General features: G+C 56.4%; 1 protein-coding gene across 6 annotated transcripts; it reads left to right on the top strand.

Annotated features, from left to right (window-relative positions):
* Nucleotides 1–1223: 1223 nt before the first annotated feature.
* Nucleotides 1224–23331, top strand: MAP7D1 (MAP7 domain containing 1). Of its 6 annotated transcripts, none has more exons than XM_019957842.2 (18): nucleotides 1430–1788; nucleotides 14148–14498; nucleotides 14684–14752; nucleotides 15332–15495; nucleotides 16186–16300; nucleotides 17715–17825; nucleotides 19030–19152; nucleotides 19249–19412; nucleotides 19520–19662; nucleotides 20265–20617; nucleotides 20882–21059; nucleotides 21146–21284; nucleotides 21391–21495; nucleotides 21772–21825; nucleotides 22002–22047; nucleotides 22134–22215; nucleotides 22334–22527; nucleotides 22733–23331. In XM_019957842.2, exons 1-18 carry the CDS (start codon nucleotides 1743–1745, stop codon nucleotides 22741–22743), a joined length of 2448 nt encoding a protein of 815 aa, XP_019813401.2. In that variant the 5' UTR covers nucleotides 1430–1742; the 3' UTR covers nucleotides 22744–23331. The 6 variants fall into 6 exon arrangements, with proteins under 6 accessions (XP_019813400.2, XP_019813402.2, XP_019813399.2 ...); XM_019957844.2 differs by having other exon boundaries at nucleotides 1432–1788; nucleotides 22005–22047; XM_019957841.2 differs by having other exon boundaries at nucleotides 1224–1788; nucleotides 19030–19412.
* The last annotated feature ends 1351 nt before the right edge of the window (nucleotides 23332–24682 follow it).

The following is a 24682-nucleotide window of genomic DNA, read 5'->3' as shown; positions in this document are numbered from 1 at the left end:
CAGGACTGTTTGCTCCCAGGTTGCCTGAGACCCAGACCCTTTTGTTCCCAACCTTCTCCCCTTAAATGACTGCGTTCTGGGCATTCACAGGTTTAGTCCACTGGTAGAGTTAGCCTGCCAATGCAGGGGACATGGGTTCAGTCCCTGGTCTGGGAGGATTCTACATGCCGTGGGGCTGTTAAGTCCATGTACCACAACTCCTGAGCCCCCACTCTAAAGTCCAAGCTCCAAATCAAGAGACGGCACTGCAGTGAGAAGCCCACGCACTGCAATGAAGAGTAGTCCCCACCCACAGCAACCAAGACCCAGTGCAGCCAAAAATAAAATCAAAATAAAAAATAAATGACTGCTTTCTGGAGTTGCTCAAAGGAAGAAGACACTGGTAGGAAAGGGGAGCAGGAGGACAACAGGTCACTGGGCATCATCTCTGGGCGATGAAGAACTAGACAACTGACCTTCTGGAGGTCAGGACAAAGGGCAGGGATGGGGTGCGCAGGGCCCAGCTGCGCCTGCTCCTTCCGCCCCGTCAGTCCCTGCAGCAGCAGCATCGATCCACCTTCCCAGCAAGCTCCCCCCTCTCTGCCCAGGCTGGGCCTGACTTGGATTGAGGCCCACCTCAGCTGGCACTAACAAGGGGATTGGGGGATCTACTTCCCTGGGCTGGGAAGCAGAACTACTTGGGGGAGGCGGGTCAGAAGGAACTCACTCCCTCCTTGGACAGAACACAGGGGAGAAAATCCTTCCCGGGTACATGAGGGGGGTCATCCGATGAGTCTAGGGGAGGTTTAGGGCCAGGACCACCCAGTTCGGAGCCGGGAGAGACCCGGAGCAGATTAGAGACCTGGGTAAGGCGGTGGTGCAGGCCTGTAATTACTCCTGGAGGAGCAGGGAAGACACAGCCCCAACCGTAGGATGATGCAGGAAGGGCCGCAGCAAGGCTCCCAGGCCGGGTCTCTCCCCACCCCAGCCATCACCAGGGGAGAGAGAGCATAGCCCTTTTAGGGGTCTCCTTGTAACCCTCCAAGGCTCCCGACGTCCCTCGGGCGGATTTTGAGGTGGGTTTGGGAAAGACTGCTTATCTGAAGCTGCCGCCAAGGCCCTAGAGCCGGAGCTCGCAGGGTCCAGGGTGGGACTGGGGGCTCCCATCCCCGCTCCCCCCCGCTCCCCCCAGTCCTAGCGGCGCGTGAGTCACCCGAGCGCTCCCTACATAGTCGCCTCGCGCTGCGGCGCGTACCAACGCGCGGCCGCAGGGGGAGGCAGCTCGACGGGCGTCCTCCGGGAGCCGTAGCGTCCCCTCCGCCGCGGCTGCAGGAGAGGCGTCCCCCGGCTCCAGGCCCCGGGCCCCAGGGCGGGGGCGCGGCGGGCGGGGCGGGAGCGCGGTCCCCGGGCGCTGCGGGGGTGGCCCTCCCCGCGTCGCACTTGGTACGCGCCAGCCGCGAGGCCAGGCCCAGCCCGGGCGGTACAATAGGGTTGGGCAGTGGCCGCGACTGGGCCGGCGCCGGGCAGGCAGAAGGATCGAGGCCGGAGCCGACAGACACTGGGCGGCCGGCTACTGCGAGCCCGTAGGCTACCAGCCGAGCCAGCCTCGACCTTCGCCAGAGCTCCCCCAGCCTTCGAATCGTTGCCCGCCGGGCCGGGCCGGGCGTGATGCGCCGCGGGACCCCTATCCTGGCCGCTGGCCGCCGCCGCCGTCGCCGCTGAGACCCCCAAGACACCCCCCCACCCCCAGTGACGCCGCAGCTATGGAGAGCGGCTCACGTTCGGAGCCGGGTACGGGCGCAGCCCCAGGTATGCCAGAGGCGAGATGAGAGAAGGGGATGGGGGGCCTCGGAAAGGGCGAGGATGAAGCCGGCCCGCGCGGCGGGGACCCCTCCCCCGCCGCGCCCTCTGACCACTTGGAAGTTTAAAAATAAAGGCTGCAGCGGCGTCGGCGGCTCTGGGCCACCGGCGCATCTTCTGACAGCTGCCCCTCCCCCACCCCGGGCGCCGGGACGTCCTGGGCGTCGGGATCCCCAGGGGCCCCAATGTAGAGTTGATGGTGACCCCTCCGCCCCAACCCAGTGCCACCTCGGCTGCCCGGCCCCTACCGTCCTCCCCGATCCACCCCAGGCCTCATCTACTGAGCTGGGGCGTCTGTCCCCCTCCCATTCCTGGTGGGCACATGTGACCTCAGCCTGGACGTGTGTGTCGGGGGTTCAGATTCTCAGGCCTGAAGCCTTGCATACCGAAGCCTAGGCCCTGGCGCCCCCCGCCTCCCCACGCCCAGGCCCTGGCCCAGACCTCGCCCCCACCCCATCCCTCCAGCTGCCGCGCAAAGGGCCTGTAGCTGCTGCCCGCCGGCCAGGAGGGGAGGGAGGGGAGGGGGCGGTCTCTTAGCGGCGGCTGCCAAGTAACCCGCCGGATAAAGGCAGGGGGAGGGGGAGGCAGCATTGTTTGGGCAGAGGGCGGGAGCTGGGGAGTGGGCCGATTCCCCTGCAGCCTGGCCTACTCTGGAGCCCACCCAGTCCGATCTGGGGAGAAAGGGGACAGAAGTATATATCTCAGGGCCTGAGTGTTTCCCAGAGAATGGGGTGAAGGCTCGAGGCCGGCACTCCAGGGACCTGCCACATCATTCCTCAGCCTGAGGCTTCTGATACCAACCCCCCCACCCTTACACACACACACACACACACACACACACACACACACACACACACACACACACACACACACTCCCTCCCTCCCTCCCTCCCTCCCTCCCTCCCTCTTTCTCTCTTCAGGCCCCTGACCATCAAAGCTCTCTCCCCCCTCACTCCACCAACCACCACAGTGCCCAGGACTTCTGCAAATCCCATTCGGATCTGGGAGCAGCTGATGAGGGGGTGGGGACAGGTTTCTGGTTGGGCCTGGGGTTGGAGGGAGGGATTTCTCTTTCTCTTTCTTCCTGGAAAGGGAGGGAGGAGCATGATTACTGAGGACCCAAGCTCTCTTCACTGACTCAGGGGGGAGGTGGCCCCAACCCCACACCTCCATAGAGTCCTAGAGCCTAATCCCCGTCACCTCCCTGCCCCCTGGGGCGTGGGCCCAGGATGAAACCATGTCTGTGGGTGCAGAGCGCCCAGGACAAGGTGGAGCCGCTTGGTTGTGGGTGGGCTCCACCCCATGCCCTCATGGGTGTTTGGAGGGGACCCTATGGGTGTGGGAGCTGGAGGATGCAGGGGGAGGCCAGTAGACCCGTGTGGTTCAGGAGGTCTGTAGGCTGCGCCGGAACAATGGCACTTCGGTCTGTCTTGGCTCTGCTGAGCCTGAGAGGGGACACCCAGGGAGGCCTCTCCTGTGTCCATTCCATCTGCTTCCTGGCCCTCTGCAGCTGAGGGTCTCTGGCACCAGTGTGTACATCAGGGCCTGAGTGGTGGTGATTACTGGGCCAGAGATGAGGGCTGGAGTGAGTGGCTGGTTTATAAGCAGGGCACTTGAATGGGGTATCTGGATTGAATGTGAGGGCATGGGTGGGATGCTTGGCTGTGCTGGGGGAACCTGACTGGGTCCTGCACACCAAGTCCTGGATTGGGAAGGCTTCTACACACAGGGACGACCTAGATGGAGTTACATGAGAACTGGGGTCAGGATGGTGGCTGGTCTGTACCAGTTTCAGTTAAAGGTGACAAGGGCCCTGTGAGTCAGGAGCCTTCAGGGAGTAAAGGTGATGCCCACTTCCTGTGCCCTGTGAAAGTCTTAGGCATGGGTCTGAGACACTGAATACATATGATGTGCTCCCTGCCCTCTCTGAGCTCCCTTTGCACACCGAGCATTAACAGGAGGCAGCATGGAGTAGGGGACAGGTGTGGCCTGTAGCAAGTGACCTACCCTCTCCAGACAGAGTTCATACCCCCGGAAAATGGAGGTAGTGCTATCAGCCTTGTGGGGTTAACGTTAGAGGTTAGAGACGATGTACCTAAAGGAAGCTGGCACATGGATGCCTGCAATACAGTGTTATTACCATCACTGTGGTTATGCTCATCGGAAGTGGTGCCAGCAGGGAGGTACGAAATATGGGGAAAGTAGGGGCAGGAGTCGGGATTTAGTTTGCTTGAGAGTATAGACTCTGGAATCAGTTTAAGTCTCCCTTTCATAACTTACTACTGTATGACTTATGTAAGTTGCCGAAGTCTTAAATTTTCCCATCTGTAAAAGGATAATAATTCTGGAAATGATCTCATAGAGACATTGGGATCATTAAATTAGAGAAATACATAAGACATTTAGGAGAGGCCCTGGCAAATAGTTAATGCTCAGTAAATGCTATTCATTTTTGTTGTTATTATTTTTAATTCCTTTGGAGGCCTGAGGAGGAGATGGGATTAATTATAACTTCAAGAGGTAAATGTAGGCCAGAGAGCAAGGTGGAGATGAGTTCTAGACAGACATGAGACAGGGTGTATCGGGAACAGAGGGCCCCATACTTGAAGTGGGGCATTTGGAAATAGGAGAGAGACCCGGGGGGTGGGTGCAGGCATCCAGCGCACCTATATTGATGCCTGCTGTGTGCCAGCTCAGTCCTGGCTGTACAGATGACAGGACAGGGAAGTGAATCCCAGTCACCACCCTCCGGGAACTCCCGGTGATGCAGTGGTTGGTGGAATCTGCTTGTGGAAGACTTCACAGAGGAGGTGTTTGAGGTGGACCTGAACTAATGAGAAAAAGATGGGCCGCCTCTGCACCTCTCCACATATAGCAGCCAGCCTGGCTGGCAGCTCCCACTGATAGCTTCTGTCCCTCCTGGGGCGGGTGGGCCCAGTAATGAGGCCTTAATGAGCCCCTAATGTGCAGTCACGCATATGCAAATAAGGAAGAAGGGGCACCAGGCCAGTTCACTCCCCCTCCTCCAGGGATGGGCATCAGCTGGTGGCAGAGCTGAGGGAGTGGGGAAGGAGCTGAAAGCAGGGCCCAGCCTGGGGTGGCGGCACTTGAGAGCCATCAGGGCAGTTCTCAGGCCTGACCAAGGTTGGGAGTTTGGCCACAAGCAGCTGGGAACCATGTCCTTGGGTCCCCACTGGGCCTTGGGGCCAGTGAAGCAGCCAGCAAGCCAGGCTCAGATAATGCAGCTTTGTTGGCGGTGGCAGCTCTGCCTGGCACTCCGGGGCACAGCCTTCAGTGTCTCCTCCATCACCTCTCAGCTGCAGCTTTTCCCCCACAAGGGAAGCAGAGAGGGTGGCGGCCACTAGAGAACCTGGTGCATGCGTGCTCAGTCGTGTCTGACTCTTTGTGACCCCAAGGGCTGTAGCCTGCCAGGCTCCCTGTCCATGGAATTTTCCAGGTAAGAATACTGGAGTGGGTTGCCATTTCCTGCTCCTTACCAATGACAAGAGGAAATAGACCCCCTGGTGATCCTACTGATCTCCTACTCTTATTTATCAAGGACCTTCTGTGTGCCAGGCATAGTGCTTAGCATGTCCAGTGCATTGTCTCATTTGATTCTCAAAACTATCCGGTATGGACTAGTATTATCCTCATTTTATTTATTTTTTCAAATTTTCTTTTTTATTTTTGGCTGCACTATGCGGCATGTTGGATCTCAGTTCCCCAAACAGGAATTGAACCTGTACCCCCAGACCCCCTGCAGTGGAAGCACCAAGTCTTAACCACCGGACCACCAGGGAAGTCCCATATCCTCATTTTATAGATGAGGCTCAGAGAAGGAAGTAACTTGCTTCAAGTCACACAGCTAGGTGCTGGCAGAGGAAGGATTTGAACCCAGGTCCATCCAACTGTGAAGCCGGTACACCAAACCTCTATGCTGAATTAATCATGGCCAAGCCAGCTGGTGATAGAGTCCGACTTCACTTTCCTTGCAGTGACTGGTCTTCTCTGGGCATCGTGGTCTTAGGAACCCTGTAATCTTTTCTCTGGGAGGCAGAAGTAGAACAGCCGGGCCCTGCATCCCCTATCCATCCTGCCAGGTTGGAATCTGAGCAAATCAGACCAGAAGGAGGCCCTGGACTCAGGCAGTGGTGACAGTTCAGCCAGCGGGCCATCCTCAGGCCTTGGCTTAAGGCCGGGCCTCTGCCCTCAGCTCCTAGGCCCCAGCGTGGGCAGCCCTGCTGGGGCTGAGGGAGGGCCGGGCTGCGGGATGGGGTCATTTCCTGCCGCCTAAAATAACAGGAAGTGGGTGCTCCTGATTGGAGGCTGGGAACAATGGCCGCCAACCGGGCCAGAGAGCTCCTCAGATCTGCAGTCTCCGACGGGATCCCAGCCTTATCACCCACAGAGGCAGCGAAGGGCCTGTGGCCCAGGGTCTGAGGAGTGCTGGTGCAGGTTGCCCCGCTGCTGGTTCCCTCCCTCTCAGAGCTGGCTCAGCTCTGTCCCGGCCAGGAGTGGTGCTGCCCCCTAAGGGTCCCCTCTGTCCCAGCCTCACCATCAGATGTCTCCTAGGGTTTGTCCTTCCTGCCCACCCCCATCCTCCCAGCCCACTGCTCTCTCTAGGAGAGGAAACCCAGGAGGCCGCCCCCTTTGGGTCACAGAGTGAAGGTACAGACTTTCAGCCTGATTCCAGTTCCAAACCCAGCTTTGCTACTCACCAGCTGTGTGACTTAATCTCTCTGAATCTATTCCCTCATTTGTCAAATAGGGTAATAATATCAACCCCGTAGGATGGTGGTGAGGGTAAAAAGGACTGAAGTGTTAAGGGATTTACCTGACGCAGCATTAGCTGTTGCTACTGTTAACTGGGCTTTCCCTGGGCCCAGGTAGGAGTGCTTAGAGGGGCAGGGCCGAAGTGAGCAGATGACAGGCTATCTGAGTGCTGTACGCATCTCTGAAGTTTCATTTGTGTCTCAAAGGGGGTGCTTGACTCCGTGTGTGTGTGTGTGTGTGTGTGTGTGTGTGTGTGTAGGTTTCTGAATCCCAGCAGTAGGTCTGTTTTCCATATGAAACAGGAGAGAGAGAGAGAAAGGAACGTGTCTAGTCTCCCATTGTGTGGACCTGTCCACACTGTCTGGTGTCTCCCGCTGTCTCTCTGCAATGTGTATTCTCTGTCTGTGTGAGTGTGTGTCTTTGCCCCTCCGGCAGCCTCCCTGTCTTCATTTGTCTGCTCTAGTGCGGCCACCTAAGGAGCTGCTGCGGGAGCCAGAAGGGCTCTGGCTCGAGGTGCTGACCTCTGCTGTCTGGGCACCCCCTCCCCTGGGCACACCCTTGCTCTGCCTCCTGGATGAGGGCCATTCGCCCCCACCCCTGCTCAGGTGCCCCAGTTCTTGACTCCTGGTGGCCAGCCTGGGCAGGAGCCTACCTTCCCTGCATTCCTGCCCTCTGAGCTCAGTGCCTGCCTGCCCCACCTGCACCCTTCATCTTCAGGGGGGAAACCCACTGAATCACTTCCTTCTTCGGGGAATAGGCAGGAGCCTTGGGGAGGGGTTATGTGACACCCACCAGAAACAGTGTGACATAAGGGTTTTGTCATCAGACAGCCTTGGGCCCAGTCCTACTTCTGACACTGACGTGAGCAGTCACTTAACCTGTCTGAGTAAGTGTTCTTACCTGGGGAACGGGCCTTCCATAGCACTTTCCCTTGGGGGCTATAATAAGAACTTGAGGAGATAAGGGTGAGTGCCTGGTTTACTGTAGGGCTTCAGCAAATTAGTTTTGTTTCCCTTCCTGGACTTAGGAGCTGGCTGGGCACACACAGAACTCTGATATGGTAGAGACATTTAGGGTTAGAGAGGCTAGATGTTGGAACAGCTAGGGGTTTTACTGTTTTATCCATCCATCCATCCATCCATCTATTCCTCCATCCATCCATCCAACCATGCATGTGTTCATTAAGCAGACACAGAATTCCTTCTCTGCCCAGGCAGATCCTGTATAAGGCTCTAGGCTGCAAAAAGGATTCTCTCCACTAGCCCTCACAGGGACAGCAGGCAGACTAAAAGGGCAGACTGAGTTATGGGTATTGTGAGAGGAGTTTTGGCCCAGGAGCAGTTGTTGGGGTGGGAGGAGGGAGGGATGAGAGGCAAGGACTGCCAGCACCCAGATGGTGGGGATAGGGAGTAAGCACCCTGAGACATGTGACCGGCCCTCCGAGAGACTTGGCCTGATCTCTCTGCAGTCCCTCTTGGGTTTTTGGAGAAAACTAGACTAACTGATCCTGCAACCAGCTCCTGCACCTTTGCCTTGCCAACACTCTTTGTGCCAAGAAATGAATGCAAACTATCTGTCGCTTATCTAGTTCTTAACAAATACTTCTGGTCAATATCAATATCGCAAAATAAAACCTCACAATTTGACACAGACCAAAATAAAGTGAGGTGGCTGAAGGATCGTATTTGATGATTGAAAATGGGCATAATCAGATATTGATTTAACCATGCCTAGATAATTAACCAAGGAATTCATTTGGCTTAACATAACTTGTTCCGAATAACACAGTCCTGATGACATTTCATCAGGGCTGGCATAATTCTCAGAAAAGTATTTGTATTCAGGGTCCGTAGTCCGCCAGGTCAGAAGAAGAGTTCCAAATGTGCCATTTGCCTCCTGAGAGGTTTTTCCTGTTGAATTGCTGGAATACACACTCATTATTACTTTTATTAACTTCTCCCTGAGTACCTTAGTCCAGGAAGCTGCCCAGATTGAGATGGAATTGTATTGCCTCCCTTCAAGTGTTTATCCCTTTGCAATACATGGCCACACGGATCTGCTCACTATTAGGGTGAAAATCTCCTTCTCTGTGCGTGTGCTTAGGCGACGGTGGCTTCCTAGTACAGCGATTTATTCTTATATAGCAGCATTTCGCGACTGTCTCTACGTACTGGGCACTGTGGTAGCTGCTGTGGCAAGCTACAGTGGCAAGCAGAGCAGATGCAACCCAGCCCTTAGGGGGAGGACAATAACAAAAAAACCAAACAAGGAAGTTTAAAATTGTAACAGTCACAGTGCTCCAAACAAGAGGCATGAAGCCATGACTTCATATAATGAAGGAATGTATCCTGTTCAGAGAGGCCCAGGAAAGCTTCCCCAAGGAAATGATGCCTCAGCAAAGATCCGAAGGATGAATGAAAGTTAAGTAAGAAAAGAGGGGGAAGAGCTTGTGCAAAGGCCCTGGGGCAGAGGGAGTGTCAAGGCTACCAGAATTAAAAGGTCAGTGTGGCTGGAGTATAGACAGCAAGTAGGGAGCAGAGAGGGGGCCTCAAGAGGTGTGGGAGAGGGAGGCAGGGACTTCAGACTGTGTTGGACTTGCATCCTGGGCTCAAGAATCTTGGTTTCTCTTCAGAACGATGAGAAGTTATTGGAGAGCCTCACGTGGGGAAGAGAACCATGACCAGATTTGCATTTGAAAACAATTACTTTGGCTGCTCAGTAAAGAGCAGAGCTGGAAAGGGTGCGGGTAGGATGATGACGGAAGTTTGCAGTCATCCAGGGAAGAGAGGTGCTGATGGTATCTGCCAGGGAGGCGTTCATTGATATATTCATTCAACAAATAGCTGGGGAGCCAATTCCGTGCCAAGCTCTGTTGCTGTTAGAGACAGAACAGCTAAACAAAATATAAACGAATATGTGTGCCTTCATGGAGATTACCTTCTGGGGGTGGGAGACAGTGTTAAAGTGGTGCTAATGCTTACCGAGAATAACAGAGTTGGAACAAAAAAGAATAACGATTGAAGGACTTCCTGGTGGTCCAGTAGCTGAGACTCTGCGCTCTCAATGCAGGGGGTCAGGGTTTGATCCCTGGTCGGAGAACAAGATCCTACATGCCACAGCGAAGACCTGATGCAGCCAAATAAAATATATATAAAATAAAATTTAAAAATATATGATATATACATATATATATATATGGAAACGGGAATGGCTGGGTTGCGGTTGACTGAGATAGGGAAAACTGGAGGAGGAGCAGGGATTTGGAGAGAAAGATCAGGAGTTCAGTTTGGGATGTTAAATTTGAGGCATCAGTAAGACATCCAGGGGTGTCAGGTAGGGAGTTGCATGTCGGGGGGAGAAAATTTTTGAAAAAAAAGAATTCAGTTGGAAAGGGGAGGGAAACTTCCCCTACAGTTTGTAGTTTTAGAGGGGACAGGGAAGGCTTGGCCGAGAAGTGACGGTCAGGTAAGTGACGGTCAGGTCAGGTCACCTGAAGGAGGTGAGGGAGTAAGACATGCAGGATCTGGGGGCAGAGAATTCTGGCAGAGGAAACAGTGAGCGCAGAGCCCCGAGGCAGGAGCGTGCCTGGCACAAACAAGGAACAGTGGCCCGCAAGAGACAGAGCAGGGGGAGATGGGGAGGAGAGGAGGCCCAGAGGTAATGGGCCGCAGAGCACGGAGCCTGAAGGGCCTTGAAGGCCATCGTTTGCCTTTGGTTTTCCTCCCTTGAAGTGTGGGGCATCTTTGGAGGATCTTGTCAGCTCTCCAACCAGGAACTGAACCCGGGCCATGGCAGTCAAAGCCTGGAATTCCAACTACTAGGCCACCAGGGAACTCTCAATCTGACTCTTTTTTAAAATTTTTATTTATTTATTTTAATTGGAGGCTAATTACAATATTGTGGTGGTTTTTGCCATACACTGACATGAATCAGCCATGGGTATACATGTGTCCCCTGCCGCCCCATCCAAAACCCCCCTCCCCCAACTGATTCTTGAACAGAATCATTCTGCTGCTTTGGTGAGAAAAGACCCAAGGGGAACAAAGGATGGCAGCGGGGAGTCTTTCATGTGAGATGATAGAAGATGATAGAAATGGACCAAGATGACAGAAATGGAGCTAGAAGTGACTGGATTCAGAATATACTGGGCATGTGGAGCCAAAAAGATTTACTGAGGCATTAGATGTGAGGTGTGAGACAAGAAAAGATCCTAAAATGGCTCTGAAGATTTTGGGCCTGAGAAACTGGAAGGACTGGGTTGCCATTGACTGAGATAGGGAAAACTGGAGGAGCAGGGTCTGGCAAGGAAAGATCAGGAGCTGAGTTTGGGATGTTAAATTTGGGACCTCAAGAAGACACCCAGGGGTGTCAGGTGGGGAGTTGCATGAGCGAAACCAGTACTCAAGGGAGAGGTCTGGGCTGGAGATACAAATTTGGTTGTCATCAGCAGAGCGGTGGTATTTAAAGCCATGAGTCTGGATGAGGTCATCAAGGGAGTATGTGTCGACTGATGAGAGTCGAGGTCTTCACTGGGCCCTGGGGCGCTCCGGTGCTAAAAGGTTCGGGAGTTTACGAGGGGCTGGCAAGCCCGAGAAGTCACAGCCAGCCAGGGGAAGGAAAACCGGGCGAGTGTGTTGTCTTCGGGGCCAACTGAAGGACGAGCACCCAGGGCTCACCTGTGTCTTGTGGCTGAGAGGCCAGTGGGGTGAGGCCCAGGAAGTGGCTGCCGACTCGGCAGTGTGGGTGCCACTGGAGACCTTGAGAGGAGCAGTGGCGTGGAGCAGTGGGGTGAAGGCCTGCCCCAGGGGGCTCTTGTGGCAGAGATGGGGAGAAGTAGGCCAATTCTTCCGGGGGTGCTGTTTGCTGAGCCCCTGCCAGGCTCAGCATCACCAGAGGTGATGTGCCTACTCACCATAGGTCCCAACACCATAGGCCCCACCTTGAGAAAACCGGAGCTCAGACCTGCCTGACTGAAGCCGGACACCTTGTGCCCCGCCACACCTGAGCGCCAGATGCAGGCCCTTCCAGGCCTCATCCCTGCACTTCCTCCCAGACTCCCCGTCACGTGGCAGGTCTAGTCAGAAGCTAGCTGGAGAGACTCACTGTCTTGCCTGGTGGGTGTGATCCGCCTCGGTGCAGACAAACACCTCCCTACCAGTTTTCCTTGCAACACCTGTAGCGGGCACAGGTGCCAGGAGAATGGCAATAAACAAGCCTCACCCTCAGCCTTCGAGCTTTGTGCTTACGTACCTAGGCCCTTTGGCCCCAGATAGTCCTGGGTTCGAATTCTGCCTCTGCCACGTACTAGTTCTATGACCCTGAATGAATCATTTAGTGGGGTAAGCTCTGATGGTCTCTTCTGTTCAACGAGGGTAAGACTCTCTCTCTCTCAGAGTTCATATGGAGATGCAGGATGGGGCTACCAAGGGCCCGGCTCAGCTCTCGGCATGTAGGAAGCATTCACTAAAAGGCGGCCACTAGCTTTCTTGCCCACCGGGACTGGGGAGGGGTTTTCAGGTGGCTGGGAAGTGGACTAGCAGTGGCCGGGCGGTCTTTTGGAGCTGATGTGGGGAGGGGCTGGCAGAGTGGGAGGGACAACTGGGGAGACAGGACCTTGGCTGGGGCTCTTTTGCCTGGAACCCAGGAATCTAGAAGGGCAGGAATGAGGGGAAAATAGTGTGAGTCTCAGATGGTGTCATTGTGTAACATGTGTTGCCTCACCCCGCCTTGTGCAGAGGCCGGAGGGTGTGGGGGTTAGAGCAAGGGCACCGGGGACCGACGCTGGGCTCAGGTCCCGACTCCTTCACTTCCCAGCTGAGTGGCCTCAGACTTCACTTACTTTCTTTTCGCTTCACTCTCCACCTCTATCTCAAAGAAATATTTACCTTGCCTCCTTTAGAAGTATTGTCATAAGGATTCAAACTAGTGTGTGTAAAATACTCTCTCCATAGGAAGCTCTCAAGAAATATATACATGTTAGTGGTTATTGTTGTTACTAATGCTCATCACAGGCCTACTGTCTGCATTTCACAGAAGAGGAGCTAGGGCACAAAGAGGGCCTGTAACTAGTCCAAGGTCACACAGTCAGCGGGGAGGCCAAGTCCAAGGTCACACAGTCAGTGGGGAGGCCAGATAGTTAAATAGCCTGCCTTCGTCAGAGCCCACTGGACACCCGTCTCCCTGAAAAGGGTCCCCGGAGTTCCAAAGTCAGCTCCTTAGGAGTGTCCTCTCCCTGTTCACACATTGTCACCCACAGGGAGGGGGAATGTATCACCTCCTGAGTGGACCACTGTTCCTAGAGCAGAAGGCCCTGTGTGATGGAGGCACCTGGTGAGAGCAAAAAATGCTTCTTTCGATTGACCTTTCCATGGGCTGTGGTCCTGATCCCTAAGCCCAGGCAGCGGGTGTGTTCCTCGTCTGTCCCCTCAAGTTCCTTAGACAGCAGCAGTCGATGGCACCAGGGCTCAACGTGCAGAGGCTGCTCTTTGGCAGCTTCATAAGACAAACAGGAAGAGAGAGGGAAGTGTTGTGTCCTGGCACGTGAATTATTCCAGGCACTTCACTGACATCCCTACCAGCTTGGGCTTTTATAGTCCCCATTTTACAGATATGAAAGCTGAGGCTTAGAGAGGTTGAGTGGCTTGCCCTAAGTTACCAAGGCCCTCTCTTCCTGTCTTGGAGTGGTGAAGTCAGAATTGGGCCCTCAGCCGGCTGACCCCTAAGCCCATTTTTCAGTTGCTCACATGTGTGTGCATGGACATGTATACATCAAATCATGTGGCTTCCTTACTTGGCACTTCGGTGTCTTTTACAGACACCCTGAAATATTAATGTCTAACAAGAAGAAATCTGTGGGTGGTTGGGAAAGAAAACAAATGACGAAATGGATGTAGCCAATTGCCTACCCTGTTGGGGATCCCACCTGGGCATCCCACTGTGCCCATGCGTATGTCTTTCCTTCCGGCTGGTCCCAGGCACCTCCTGAGCACTGGGCATTGGGATGGGTCCTGTGAGCCCAAGGGAAAGCAGAAAGGTGAGGGAGGCAGACGTGGAAACCAACCTTTACCATTTGGTCCACTAATTACCCCCAACTTCTCAGTTTTACCGATACACCCGGCTCCCTCTGCCCCTTTGCAAATGCTCTTCTCTTTGCCAGAACCCTCTCTGCCTTGGTTTGCTAACTCCAGCTCATCCTAGACCTCAGCTTAGCTCTAACTTCTGCAGGAAGCCCCCTCAGTATAGGTTAGCCATCTCTGCTTTGTTACTCCAGACATAGTACTTATTCTCTACCGTAATTGCCTCGCTGTCTGTCTGTCTGCCCTGCCAGAGTGTGGGCTCCACAGAGGCAAGGACTGTGGCCATTTTCTCACTATTACATCATTAGTGTCTGGAACAGGGCCTGGCACATAGAAGGAACTTGATAAACACATACGAATAAATGAATATCAACTGGACAAGGGAAGGAGCTACATGTTGAACTGATGGTAACAAATGTTCTGTTTCACTTTCTCTCCTGTCTTGTGTTTTACTTCCAGCTATGGCAGCCAGGACCCCTCCAGAGCCAAGACCCTCCCCAGAAGGTGACCCCTCCCCACCGCCGCCGCCACCACCGACGTCAACCCTGGTGCCCGACACTCCCCCAGACACGCCTCCCGCCATGAAGAACACCACTAGCCCCAAGCAGCTTCCACTGGAACCAGAGAGCCCCTCGGAGCTGGTAGGGCCCAGGCCAGCCCCCCAGCAAGAAGAGTCCCCTTCCTCTGAAGTGAAGACCAGGGGACCCACCCCACCAGCCACGGGCCCACGGGATGCCAGGCCTCCTCGAAGGAGCAGCCAGCCATCCCCGCCAGCAGCACCCGCCTCTGACAGCCCTCCCACCAAGCAAGGTATGAGTGATGTCCCTCATCCCGGGCCCAGTCCCAGCCCTGGGTGATGACCCCAGAGGGAGTCTCCTGGGCTCCGGAGGAGATGGAAAAGGCGTGGGCATGCAGCCTGGGGGCAGGGCCCTGAGGCTGACTCCCCTTTGAGAGGAACCTCTTGACCTAAGTCTCTTCTTATTCCTTTTGTTAAGATGTAAAGAAGGCAGGAGAGAGACACAAGCTGGCAAAGGAACGGCGGGAAGAGCGGGCCAAGTACCTGGGTAAGTGTGTGACAGCTCCCCTTCAGCCTCACCCCCATGGACATCCTGTTAGTAGCACTAACCCTTTGGGAATCTCTGTTGTGTACACTGTGCTAAGAGCAGTTCGCTTATCTCACTTAACCCTGTACCCATTTTGAGGATGGGGAGACAGAGGCTCGGAAAGAGGCAGTCCTTTGCCTAAGCCACGCAGCTAGGTGGAGTAGCTGAGACTCAGACCCAGAAGCCTCATCTCACCCCATGCTCTTAATCACAATATGTCAGCAGGCCCCGAAGTTAGACAGGGACCTGGCCCTAAAGAGCTCACTTCTGCTCGGGTGCCCAGAGACCACGACGCTGGTGGAGGGGAAATAGGCCTCCTGCCTGGGAAGCCCTCATTCTGAGGCCCCAGCCCACCTTCAGCATGCCCTTCAACTTGAGTAGGGGTAGTCTCAGAACACAGGCATCTCCCCAGTAGGCAGGCAGGGGGGAAGACCCACCCCGGGCCGGAAGAACAGGCAAGGCCACTCAGAGCAGACACTTGGGGGCCCAGGTGCTACCAGATGTTCACACCCTCGGGGCTCCTTCCCCAACCCCCTGCAGCTGCCAAGAAGGCAGTGTGGCTGGAGAAGGAGGAGAAGGCCAAGGCACTGCGGGAGAAGCAGCTCCAGGAGCGCCGGCGGCGGCTGGAGGAACAGCGGCTCAAAGCCGAGCAGCGCCGGGCAGCTCTGGAGGAGCGGCAGCGGCAGAAGCTGGAGAAGAACAAGGTGCGTTTGTGCTGGGTTCTGGCCGGGCACGCGTGGCTCTATGTGCACACATCTGCATGTGGGCTCAGTGTGAACACACAGCCCTGTGTTCACACGTGCATTCGGGTCCCGTGGGTCCCACATCTCAGCATCTGTGCAGGCGTGTTTGGTTCCGTACGTGCCAGGATAGGCGCCTGTAGCCGTGTGTTGTCATTACATGTATGTGTGCGTGCCCCAGATGGGTGTGTGTGGGTGTGCAGAGATGTGTCTGTGTGAGTGCGCCAAGTGAACTCCTAGTGAGGAGAAGCCTGGCTTGAGCACTATGAAGAAATGAAGGGAAAGGTGGCCTGGCTGTGGTCCAGTCCTCAGGCTGAACGCAAACCCACCTCCAGGGTCAGAACCCTCAGAGCCAGCGGCCCCCCTGGGAGACCCAGGCAGGGAGAGTCCCACCCGGTCCTCAAAGAAACAGCTCATAGGCTCAGGAAATGAGTCAAGAACAATGAAAAGCTCCCCAAGAACAAGTTGAAAGGGATCTGTTGCAAACTGTCTTTAGTCACAGCGAGGGCTCAGTAGCCTTGGTTACCCGCCATGAGTCAGGGAAACCTTCTAGGGGTGGGGGAGGCCTTGTCCCGGGAGAGAGCCTTTCTCCCAGGTAGGAGGAAAGCTTCTGAGCCCAGACCTCTCCCCCCACCCCGGCCCCCGCCCCACCAGGAGCGCTATGAGGCAGCCATCCAGCGGTCAGTGAAGAAGACGTGGGCTGAAATCCGGCAGCAGCGCTGGTCCTGGGCAGGGGCCCTGCACCACGGCTCCCCAGGACGTAAGACCAGTGAGTGGGCCGGAGGGGTTGCAGGGTGGGAGGGGAGGCCGGGGCCTGAGAAGTGGGGGAAGGGAGCAGCTTCCGTGCACGGAGCTGGCAGCTCCCCGCAGCAGGTATGCCTCGCTTTGTGTGCCTTGTGTCTTCTGGAATGATCTGTAAACCCAAGTCTGTAGAACCAAGTCCTGTCCCAGGACTTCCACTATTGAGTCAGAGGTGGGTGCTCTTCATTCGGTTTGCTCTTTTTAGATTAGCCTTCTTTGCTCCTGTCAATTACTATTAGTTGATTGATACAGAAAAGAGCACTTTAATACCCTGCAGACACTGGATATTTAAAGAAAACTATCACCCTGATGTCCCTGTCGTGGAAGGTAGATTTTTGTCTCTGAGTTTTCTTTATGTAGGGCCATCATGCATTTCGGTCTGACATTTTGCTGGCATGTATGTGCTGCTGTGTTTGGGTGTCTTTAGGTAACGGCAAGATTCGGTGTTCCTCGTGCGTCTTTTGGTGTATGTGTTCATGGATCTGTGCGTTGCGGGTCTTAGTGCGTGTTTGCCTTGATGTGTGAGTGGCCTTGTGTACCTCGCTGTGGATTCCCAAGTCAGACAGAATTGGGTCCGGATTCCCAGCCCTGGCCTTTGTGCTGTGACCTCTGACTTCCTGCTCTCTCACTTTCTTTATCTGTAAAATGGGGATAACAGTACTACTTGCCTCCGAGGTTGTAGGTAGATGTTTGGGAGGATCAAGTGTGGTAACATGTGTGTGGTGCCCAGCACAGTGCCCGGTACGTGGTAAGCACCCAGCAAGTGCTGCAGATACGATTAAGTTGCTGTGATGTGTTGTGCCTGTCTGCATCTGGGTCTGGGCCTGTTTCTGCGGCTGTGTTTGTTTCTGTCTGTGCATGTGTGCACTATCGTGTGCATGCAGAAGTACCTGTCACTCTATATGCCCGTGCGCGCATGTCTTTGTCTTTGTGTGTCCCTATGACTATGTGAATCTGTGTGAGCGCCTTTGACTGTGGGTCCTTCTGTTCAGGAGCATCTGTATTTGCTGCAGGACCATGGGTGTTGTAGCCCAGCCAGGCTGGGCAGTGTCAGCGAGTGCCAGTGCTGGTGGTTGTGGGGGAGGGCTTGCAGCGCCCAGCCCTAGGGAATGACTTCCTGGCCAGGAAGCCTATAGTGTCTCCAGTTTTATTCCATCTCCTTCCTCTGTTTCTTTTCCGTCGGCTCCCCCAATCCAGGTTGTCTCTGGTCACCTACCCACCCCCCCCATCCCCTCCAGAGCCAAGTCTGCCTCCTCCCCCCTTCCTAGCCTGCCCACTCCTCCCTCTCCCACCCTGCCCGCGGAGCATCCTGCATGGAAGGCCTCAGTGCCCCCCTGGCTCCCGTCCGGCCCGGCCCTAATGCCGTGTCTTTTCCCCTCCAGGTGGGAGCAGGTGCTCCGTGTCGGCAGTAAACCTGCCCAAACACGTGGACTCTATAATCAACAAGCGGCTCTCAAAGTCCTCTGCCACGCTCTGGAACTCCCCCAGTAGAAGTAAGAGAAGGCCCAGCCCTCCTTCCTCCAGAGCTCCTTGTAGTCCCCTCCTTGTAGCCTCTTCCAGAGCTCCGCAAAAACCTCAGGTCCCAGGAGCCCTCACACACCCCAGGTCTCCATCCCCACTCGACCCCGCTTGGGGTTGTGCACCCCTCGGGGGAGCCGGCATTTGGATCTGGGTCCTGAGAACAGAGGTGCTTCCCACAGGGGAGGAGAACAGAGGGCAGTGACCCAGCAGGCAGAGCCTGGCTAGAGTCTCGAGAGCAGGTGGGGATGAGAGTGGGGGTGGAGGGTGGGAATGGGCCGGCAGCCTCATCTCCAACCACAGCCAGCTGGCCTAGGCCAGCCTCAGGCAGGTGGCCTTGCCCGGGAGTACCCGACGAGCCTGGGTGCTGTGTGTGCAGGAGCCCTCTTATTCTGCCTCCACCCTGGAGGGCCCACGCAACCCTGCCCTCTCTGCCTTCAGAGCCCCAGCCATGGCCTTGGCTGGATCCAAACTTGTGGCCAACCAGGGTAGCGCAGCCCCTGCGTTCCCACCATGCCCTGATGTCACATGTGAAGGGGCCATGGTAGGAGTTATTTATAAGTTTCTCCAGCTTTTATTTGGTTGCTCTGTTGCCCAGCAACGAAATCAGCTGCTGTTACCAACCCCACCTGACTGAAGCTTAAAAATAACCCAGCAGCTGAGGGGACAGAGCAGGGTGGCCCGGGGCAGCCAGGCCCCCTAGCAGCCTCTCCCTGGCATGGGATACACAAAAGCTGGGCCTCTTCTCAGTCAGAGAAGCACAAGGGCCCTCACTGTCCCAAATCCCGTGGGGGGTGAAGGGGGGCGGTTGCGGGTGATGCCTCCCTAGGCCAGCACTCTGAGGGCAGGAGGAGCAGAGCCCTACAATGGGACATAGAAGTTGGCAACTGGGTACCCCACCAACCTTGGCTGTCTCCTCTCTATAATCATAGTTCAGTGCCCCTTCACCTGGGGAGAGAGGTAGGAGGGACCTCTCTAGCCCTGCATGGCAAGTGTCTTGTTGCCTGGGTCTGCAGTGGGGGTCAGACCCAAGGGCGGACAAGTGTAACCCCCATGATAGGGGGAGAGTCTGAGACTCCTTGGGCTCTGCCTGGGGATGGTACCTGGCCATCTCCAGATGCCTCTGCTTGCCCACTCTAGCCCTGCAGTAACCTGCTTCTCCCGGCATTCTCCCCCTAGATCGCAGCCTGCAGCTAAGTCCGTGGGAGAGCAGCATCGTGGACCGTCTGATGACGCCTACCCTCTCCTTCCTGGCACGGAGTCGCAGTGCAGTCACACTGCCCCGAAACGGCCGGGACCAGGGTAGGGGCCGCGGCCCAGGGAGAGCCCCCTCGAGGGGCGGGGCAGGGGCCAGCCACGCCAGTGGACCGCGCCCCGACCGCAGTCATCCCTCCGCAGTCGTGCCCCTGTGCCCGCGCTCAGCCTCCGCCAGCCCGCTGACGCCGTGCAGTGCCCCCCGAAGCGGGCACCGCTGCGCCCCCGCCGGGGAGCGCGGGGATCGCCGCAAGGCCAGCGCCGGGGGCAGCCCCGCCCCGGCCCGCCTCCGGCCCGAGGCCTCGCCGGTGAGTGGCTGGCGGCGCAGGTGGGGACCCGGCTCCTGTGCTGGGGAGCTCGGGCGCCTCTGACCTCTGCTTCCCCTCTCCCTGCTCTCCTTAACCCTCCTCCCCAGGTGCAGAAAAAGGAGAAGAAGGACAAGGAGCGGGAAAACGAGAAGGAGAAGAGTGCCCTGGCCCGGGAGCGCAGCCTCAAGAAGCGCCAGTCGCTGCCTGCTTCTCTGCGCCCGCGCCTCTCCGCTAGCAACGTGGAGCACAGGTGGGCCCAACAATGGGGCAGGGCCTGCTACGGCCAGGCCAGCTAGCCGGCCATTCATTCATAAATATGTGTTGCTCTAGAGGAACAATCTGTAGCCCTAGTGGGCTACAGTCCATGGGGTCCCAAGAGTCCCAAACGACTTAGCGACTAAACAACAACCCACCTCTAGAAAGAAAGCTCCTTGAGAGCAGGATTTTTTAAATTTTTGGAGTGTTTTGATCACTGAAGTAACCCTTGCATCTAGAACCAGTGCCTGGTAAGCACTCAAGAAACACGTGCTGGACGAATGAATGGTCTTGTCAGGTACTGTGTTCGGGGTGCCCAGCACACTTCCCTGAGCCAAACCAGGCCTCATTCTTGCTCTTAGTAATCTTACTGGCTCTTGGGGAAACAAACAGGAGTCAAAGAATCACAAATGAACATGTAATTACAAACTGGGATATCTACACTAAATTATGTTTGTGTGAGAGCATATAAGGGGGGTGCTGACCAAACCTGGGAGGACACTTCCCTAGCGAAGTGACATGCTCAAAGTGTGTGTGTGTGTGTGTGTGTGTGGACACTCTGTGCCCTTGAGGTCTAACTCTTCTTTTTCCTCTCAGTCCCAAATCCAAGGGCCGGCCATCCTCTCCCTCCACAACCTCGCACAGGCCTGCCTCCCCCTGCCTCAGCCCAGGGCCAGGTCATGCTCTGCCCCCAAAACCACCATCCCCCCGAGGCACCACTGCATCACCCAAGGGGCGAGTCCGGAGGAAGGAGGAGGCAAAGGAGAGCCCCAGTGTGGCGGGGCCCGAGGACAAGACCCAGAGCAAGGGCAAGGCCAGTGATGAGAGGGAGCCTGCAGCCCCAGCCTCACCGGCCCCCTCGCCTGTGCCCTCACCCACCCCAGCCCAGCCCCCGAAAGAGCAGCCCACAGAGATCCCTGCCAGTGGGCAGGGAGAGAAGAGGCCAAAAGGTGGGCAGGGCAGAGAAGCCAGCTTTGCCTGTGAGTGGGAGGTGGTCAGAGGTGCGGGCTGCCAGAGACGCCTGGGGGAATGTATGTTGGGAAGAGACCAGGACCTCAGTGCTCTGAGTCGCTGGCAGAAGCAGGGTGGGTGGGCCGCCGGGGTTGCCCTAAGGTCCAGCAAGCACAGGGGTATGGGGGTGGGGGAGAGGGGAGGTGATGGAGGGGCCTGTGCTGGTCGGTGCATGCTGACTCCTGGTCCCGATCCCGCTCCAGAGACAGCTGTCCTGACCTCACCCCCAGCCCCTGCTCCCCCGGTGACCCCTAGCAAACCCATGGCTGGCACCACGGACCGAGAAGAGGCCACTCGGCTCCTGGCTGAGAAGCGGCGCCAGGCCCGGGAGCAGCGGGAGCGCGAGGAACAGGAGCGGAGGCTGCAGGCCGAAAGAGACAAGTGAGCACGCCCTCGGGGACCGAGGAGGCCTTTACAGGGGCTGGAGAAGAAGCCGGGCGTAAGCCTGAGTCTCCTGTGTTCCCCAGGCGAATGCGAGAGGAGCAGCTGGCTCGGGAGGCCGAGGCCCGGGCGGAGCGGGAGGCCGAGGCCCGGAGACGCGAGGAGCAGGAGGCTCGGGAGAAGGCGCAGGCCGAGCAGGAGGAGCAGGAGCGGCTGCAGAAGCAGGTGCCCCCGAGGGCCGGGGCGCGGGCGCCTCCTGGTGGCGGGTCGGGGCCGGCTGGAAGGGACCGCCGGAGGCCGGCCGCCTAAAGCTCCTGGGGGTCTTTGGCAGAAAGAGGAGGCCGAAGCTCGGTCCCGAGAAGAAGCAGAGCGGCAGCGTCTGGAGCGGGAAAAGCACTTCCAGCGGGAGGAGCAGGAGCGGCAAGAGCGTAGAAAGGTATTGCGAGCGGCTGGCCGAGTCGTGAGCAGGGCCAGCTCTCCCGGCTCGGTCCGCACTTCTTTAGAGGGGCTAGTGGGGCTGGGAGGGGGCGCTGCCTTGGGTTGCAGAGGGTTCGGTCGAGACGGAGTTGGGGGGAGATCAGCTTCCTGGCCTGGAAAGAACTGGTGTGAGCTAGAAGGGCCCCCGAGACTCCAGGACCAGGGCTAGCTGGTGGGAGGTCGAGGATTAGGGCCGGGCTTGGGCCTAACCGGAGAGGGGCTTCTTTCCCAACAGCGCTTGGAGGAGATTATGAAGAGGACTCGGAAGTCAGAAGCTGCTGAAACCAAGGTCAGGATGTCCCCAAGAGTGGTGTTGGGAGTGGAGGTCCGGTGAGGAAGGAAGGGATCCAGGGTGGAGGAGCGAGGCTGTCCAGGATCTGGGCGGAGGGGAGAGAAGAATTCAGCGGCGTGCAGTCGGGTGGGGCCAGGGATCCCCTGGAGCCTGACTGCTCTTCCTCCTCAAAGCAGAAGCAGGACAGAAAGGAGGCGACGGCCAACAATTCCAGCCCAGGTAAAGGCCTGTTCCCCTCCTCTCCAGCCCCAGCCCCAGCCTTCGATCCTCTCCCCGACCCCTAACTGATGGCCATTCCTTCCCAGGGATAGACCCTGCGAAAGCTGTGGAGGCTCGGCCTGCCGGGCTGCAGAAGGAGGAGCTGGCCCCCCAGGAGCCTCAGTGGAGGTACCAGCTCCCAAGCGCAGGACCCAGGAGCAGGGAGGCAGGGTCAGGCTGGAAACCATAGGGCGCCCGGGCTGTCCCGCGATGGGAGTGGCCTGAGCATTGGCCTCTGCATCCACAGCCTGCCAAACAAGGAGTCGTCTGGGTCCCTGGTGAATGGGCTGCAGCCTCTGCCAGCGCACCAGGAGAACGGCTTCTCCTCTAAGGGACCCTCCGGGGACAAGAGTCTGGGCCGGACGCCAGAGGCTCTCCTGCCCTTCGCAGAGGCAGAAGCCTTTCTCAAGAAAGCTGTGGTGCAGCCCCCTCAGGTCACAGGTAGGGATCCCTTTCTCCCGGACCCGCAGCTCTAGCTCCCAGCAGCCTTCCCCAGCCTCTTCCGCCCAGCCCTTTCTTCTCCCAGATCCATCAGAGGCCCTCTGGAGCTCTACCGAGAAGACCCCACCCCCTCACCCCCTGCGCTTCATTCTGGGCTTGGAGCCTGATTTGCCCTGACTGTTTTCCCTCCTGCTTTTTTCCCCAGAAGTCCTTTAAGGGGTTGCCTCGGATCCAGGCACAGCTATGAGGGCTCCTCTGCATCATCTACCAGCGTGTCTGGAAGAGAAGGAGACAGAACAAAGCCGGAAGTGGCCTGGGCCCCTGGGGGTTGGGTCCTCTCTGTTATTTTTAATCTGCACCTTATAGACTGATGTCTCTTTGGCTGGAGCCAGACCCTGCCCCTCAGTGCATTCGTGTGCTCACACGCGCGGACACCCCCCATACACACACATACACTCACAGCCTCTCTGGCTTCCTCCCGTGGGGAAGAGCCACCTGTAGTATTTGCCTTGGTTTGGTGGGGTACAGTGGATGTGAATACTGTAAATAGCTGTGCTCAGACCCCTCAGCGTGGAGGGGGTGGGTGCAGGAGGCAGACCCTCCCAAGACTCCCTGGGGAGAGCTTCCTCCCTCTATTTAACTGTAACTGAGGGGGAACTGTAACTGAGGTCTGGGGATGGGGGGCACCTTGGGCCACAGGATATTGGTTGCTTTAGGGGTACCCGTGCCCCCTGCCCTCGCCTGGAATCAGTGTTACTGCATCGATCAAATTTCTCCAGAAATAAAGTGAGAATAATTCTGCCAGTCCCGTCTGTCCTTAGGGCTGGCAGTGGGGTTGGGAGCAGGTGTCCTCCTGAGTTCTAAGAAGAACTTGAGGACCCGGTGGCCTGCGGATATCCAGCCCTACCTGGTAACCAGTCCCAGACTTCTTCTGGAGGTCTTCCATTTTTTCTTTCATTCATTCATTTAACAAAAATGGTTACATCTACTCTATATTAGGCAAGGAGCTCTATGCCAGGGATGCAAGGAGGAAGAAAAGACATGGGTCTCTGTTCTCTTGGAGTTGACAGTCTAGCAGTGAGCATCAGAGACGCAGGAGCCCTCTCAACATCCATTCCCACTGCCCCTTCCTCATTCCAGAGTCCTGATTTTGTGCAGGCGGCAGTCTTCCTCTTGAATCCCACTATGTACTTCAGCAGAGGTGGCTCCTAAGCCCAGGGGTGCATCAGGATTGCAATCAACCGCTGGTCCCACCCGCCTCACGAGTGATTGGTTTAGGTAGGTTTAGGTATCTGCCAGCAGATGCAAAGAAAACCCTCCCTCATTTTTTTTTTTTTTCCCCTCACTCACTTTGAAAGAAAAATACCAGGTGGGAGCCAGCCTCTAAGGTGACCTCCCAGCGTCTCCCGCCCCCTAGTGTTCACACCCTGTGTCGTCCCTTGTCATGTAGGACCAAGGCTGGGCTGAGTAATGATAGAATACAGTGGCAGTGGTGGTGTGCCATGTCTGAGATTAGGTCTTAAAAGACACTGCAGCTTCTGACTCAGTTGCTGTCTCACTCTGGAGGAAGACAGCAAGCACTGCCTTAGGAAACAGCCTTATGGAGAGGCCCACCTATGGAGGCCTCAAAGCCTCCTGCCAACAGCCACACGAATCAACCTGGGTGCGGATCCTCCAGCTGCAGTTAAGCCTTCAGGGGACTTCAGCCTTGGTCAATAGCTTGACAATAACCTCATGAGAGACCTTCTGCCAGAACCCAGCGAAGCCTCTCCAGTTAAAATGTCATTTTAAACTGACAAGTTCTGTGACAACTTGTTACACAGCAGTAGTTAAGTGGGACACATCAGGAGGAGAAAACCCTGTTGGTATGACAGGAAGTCCTACTGTGAGGCCTGGAATTGCTGTACCCATCCTGCTCACCTGAGGACGGAGATAACATCAAGGGGGCAGTGCAGCGAGATGGGGAAAACTGAGGTCCTTGAGAACACCACTGAATTGCCCCACCTCAAAACCAGTCCTTCCCCTAGACAACTTCCCTTGTTGTTTAAGCCTGTGGAGTTGGGTTTTCTGCTATGGTGGTCAAAAGCTTCTAACCCATCTAGGGACATAGATGATAAATACATAAATGCATTTCTGAGTGAGCTAGGATGAAGGA

This window comes from Bos indicus, chromosome 3 (genome assembly GCF_029378745.1).
Source record: "Bos indicus isolate NIAB-ARS_2022 breed Sahiwal x Tharparkar chromosome 3, NIAB-ARS_B.indTharparkar_mat_pri_1.0, whole genome shotgun sequence".
In the NCBI taxonomy this organism is placed as follows: Eukaryota; Metazoa; Chordata; class Mammalia; order Artiodactyla; family Bovidae; genus Bos; species Bos indicus.
This window is presented reverse-complemented; position numbering and strand designations above follow the sequence as displayed.

Excerpts from the sequence above, each read along its gene's own strand:
- MAP7D1 (XM_019957841.2), top strand. The coding sequence starts at position 1,743 with ATGGAGAGCGGCTCACGTTCGGAGCCGGGTACGGGCGCAGCCCCAG. Across the intron at positions 21,060-21,145 it reads CTGCAGGCCGAAAGAGACAA|GCGAATGCGAGAGGAGCAGC; the intron begins GTGAGCACGCCC and ends TGTGTTCCCCAG. Across the intron at positions 21,285-21,390 it reads AGGAGCGGCTGCAGAAGCAG|AAAGAGGAGGCCGAAGCTCG; the intron begins GTGCCCCCGAGG and ends GGTCTTTGGCAG.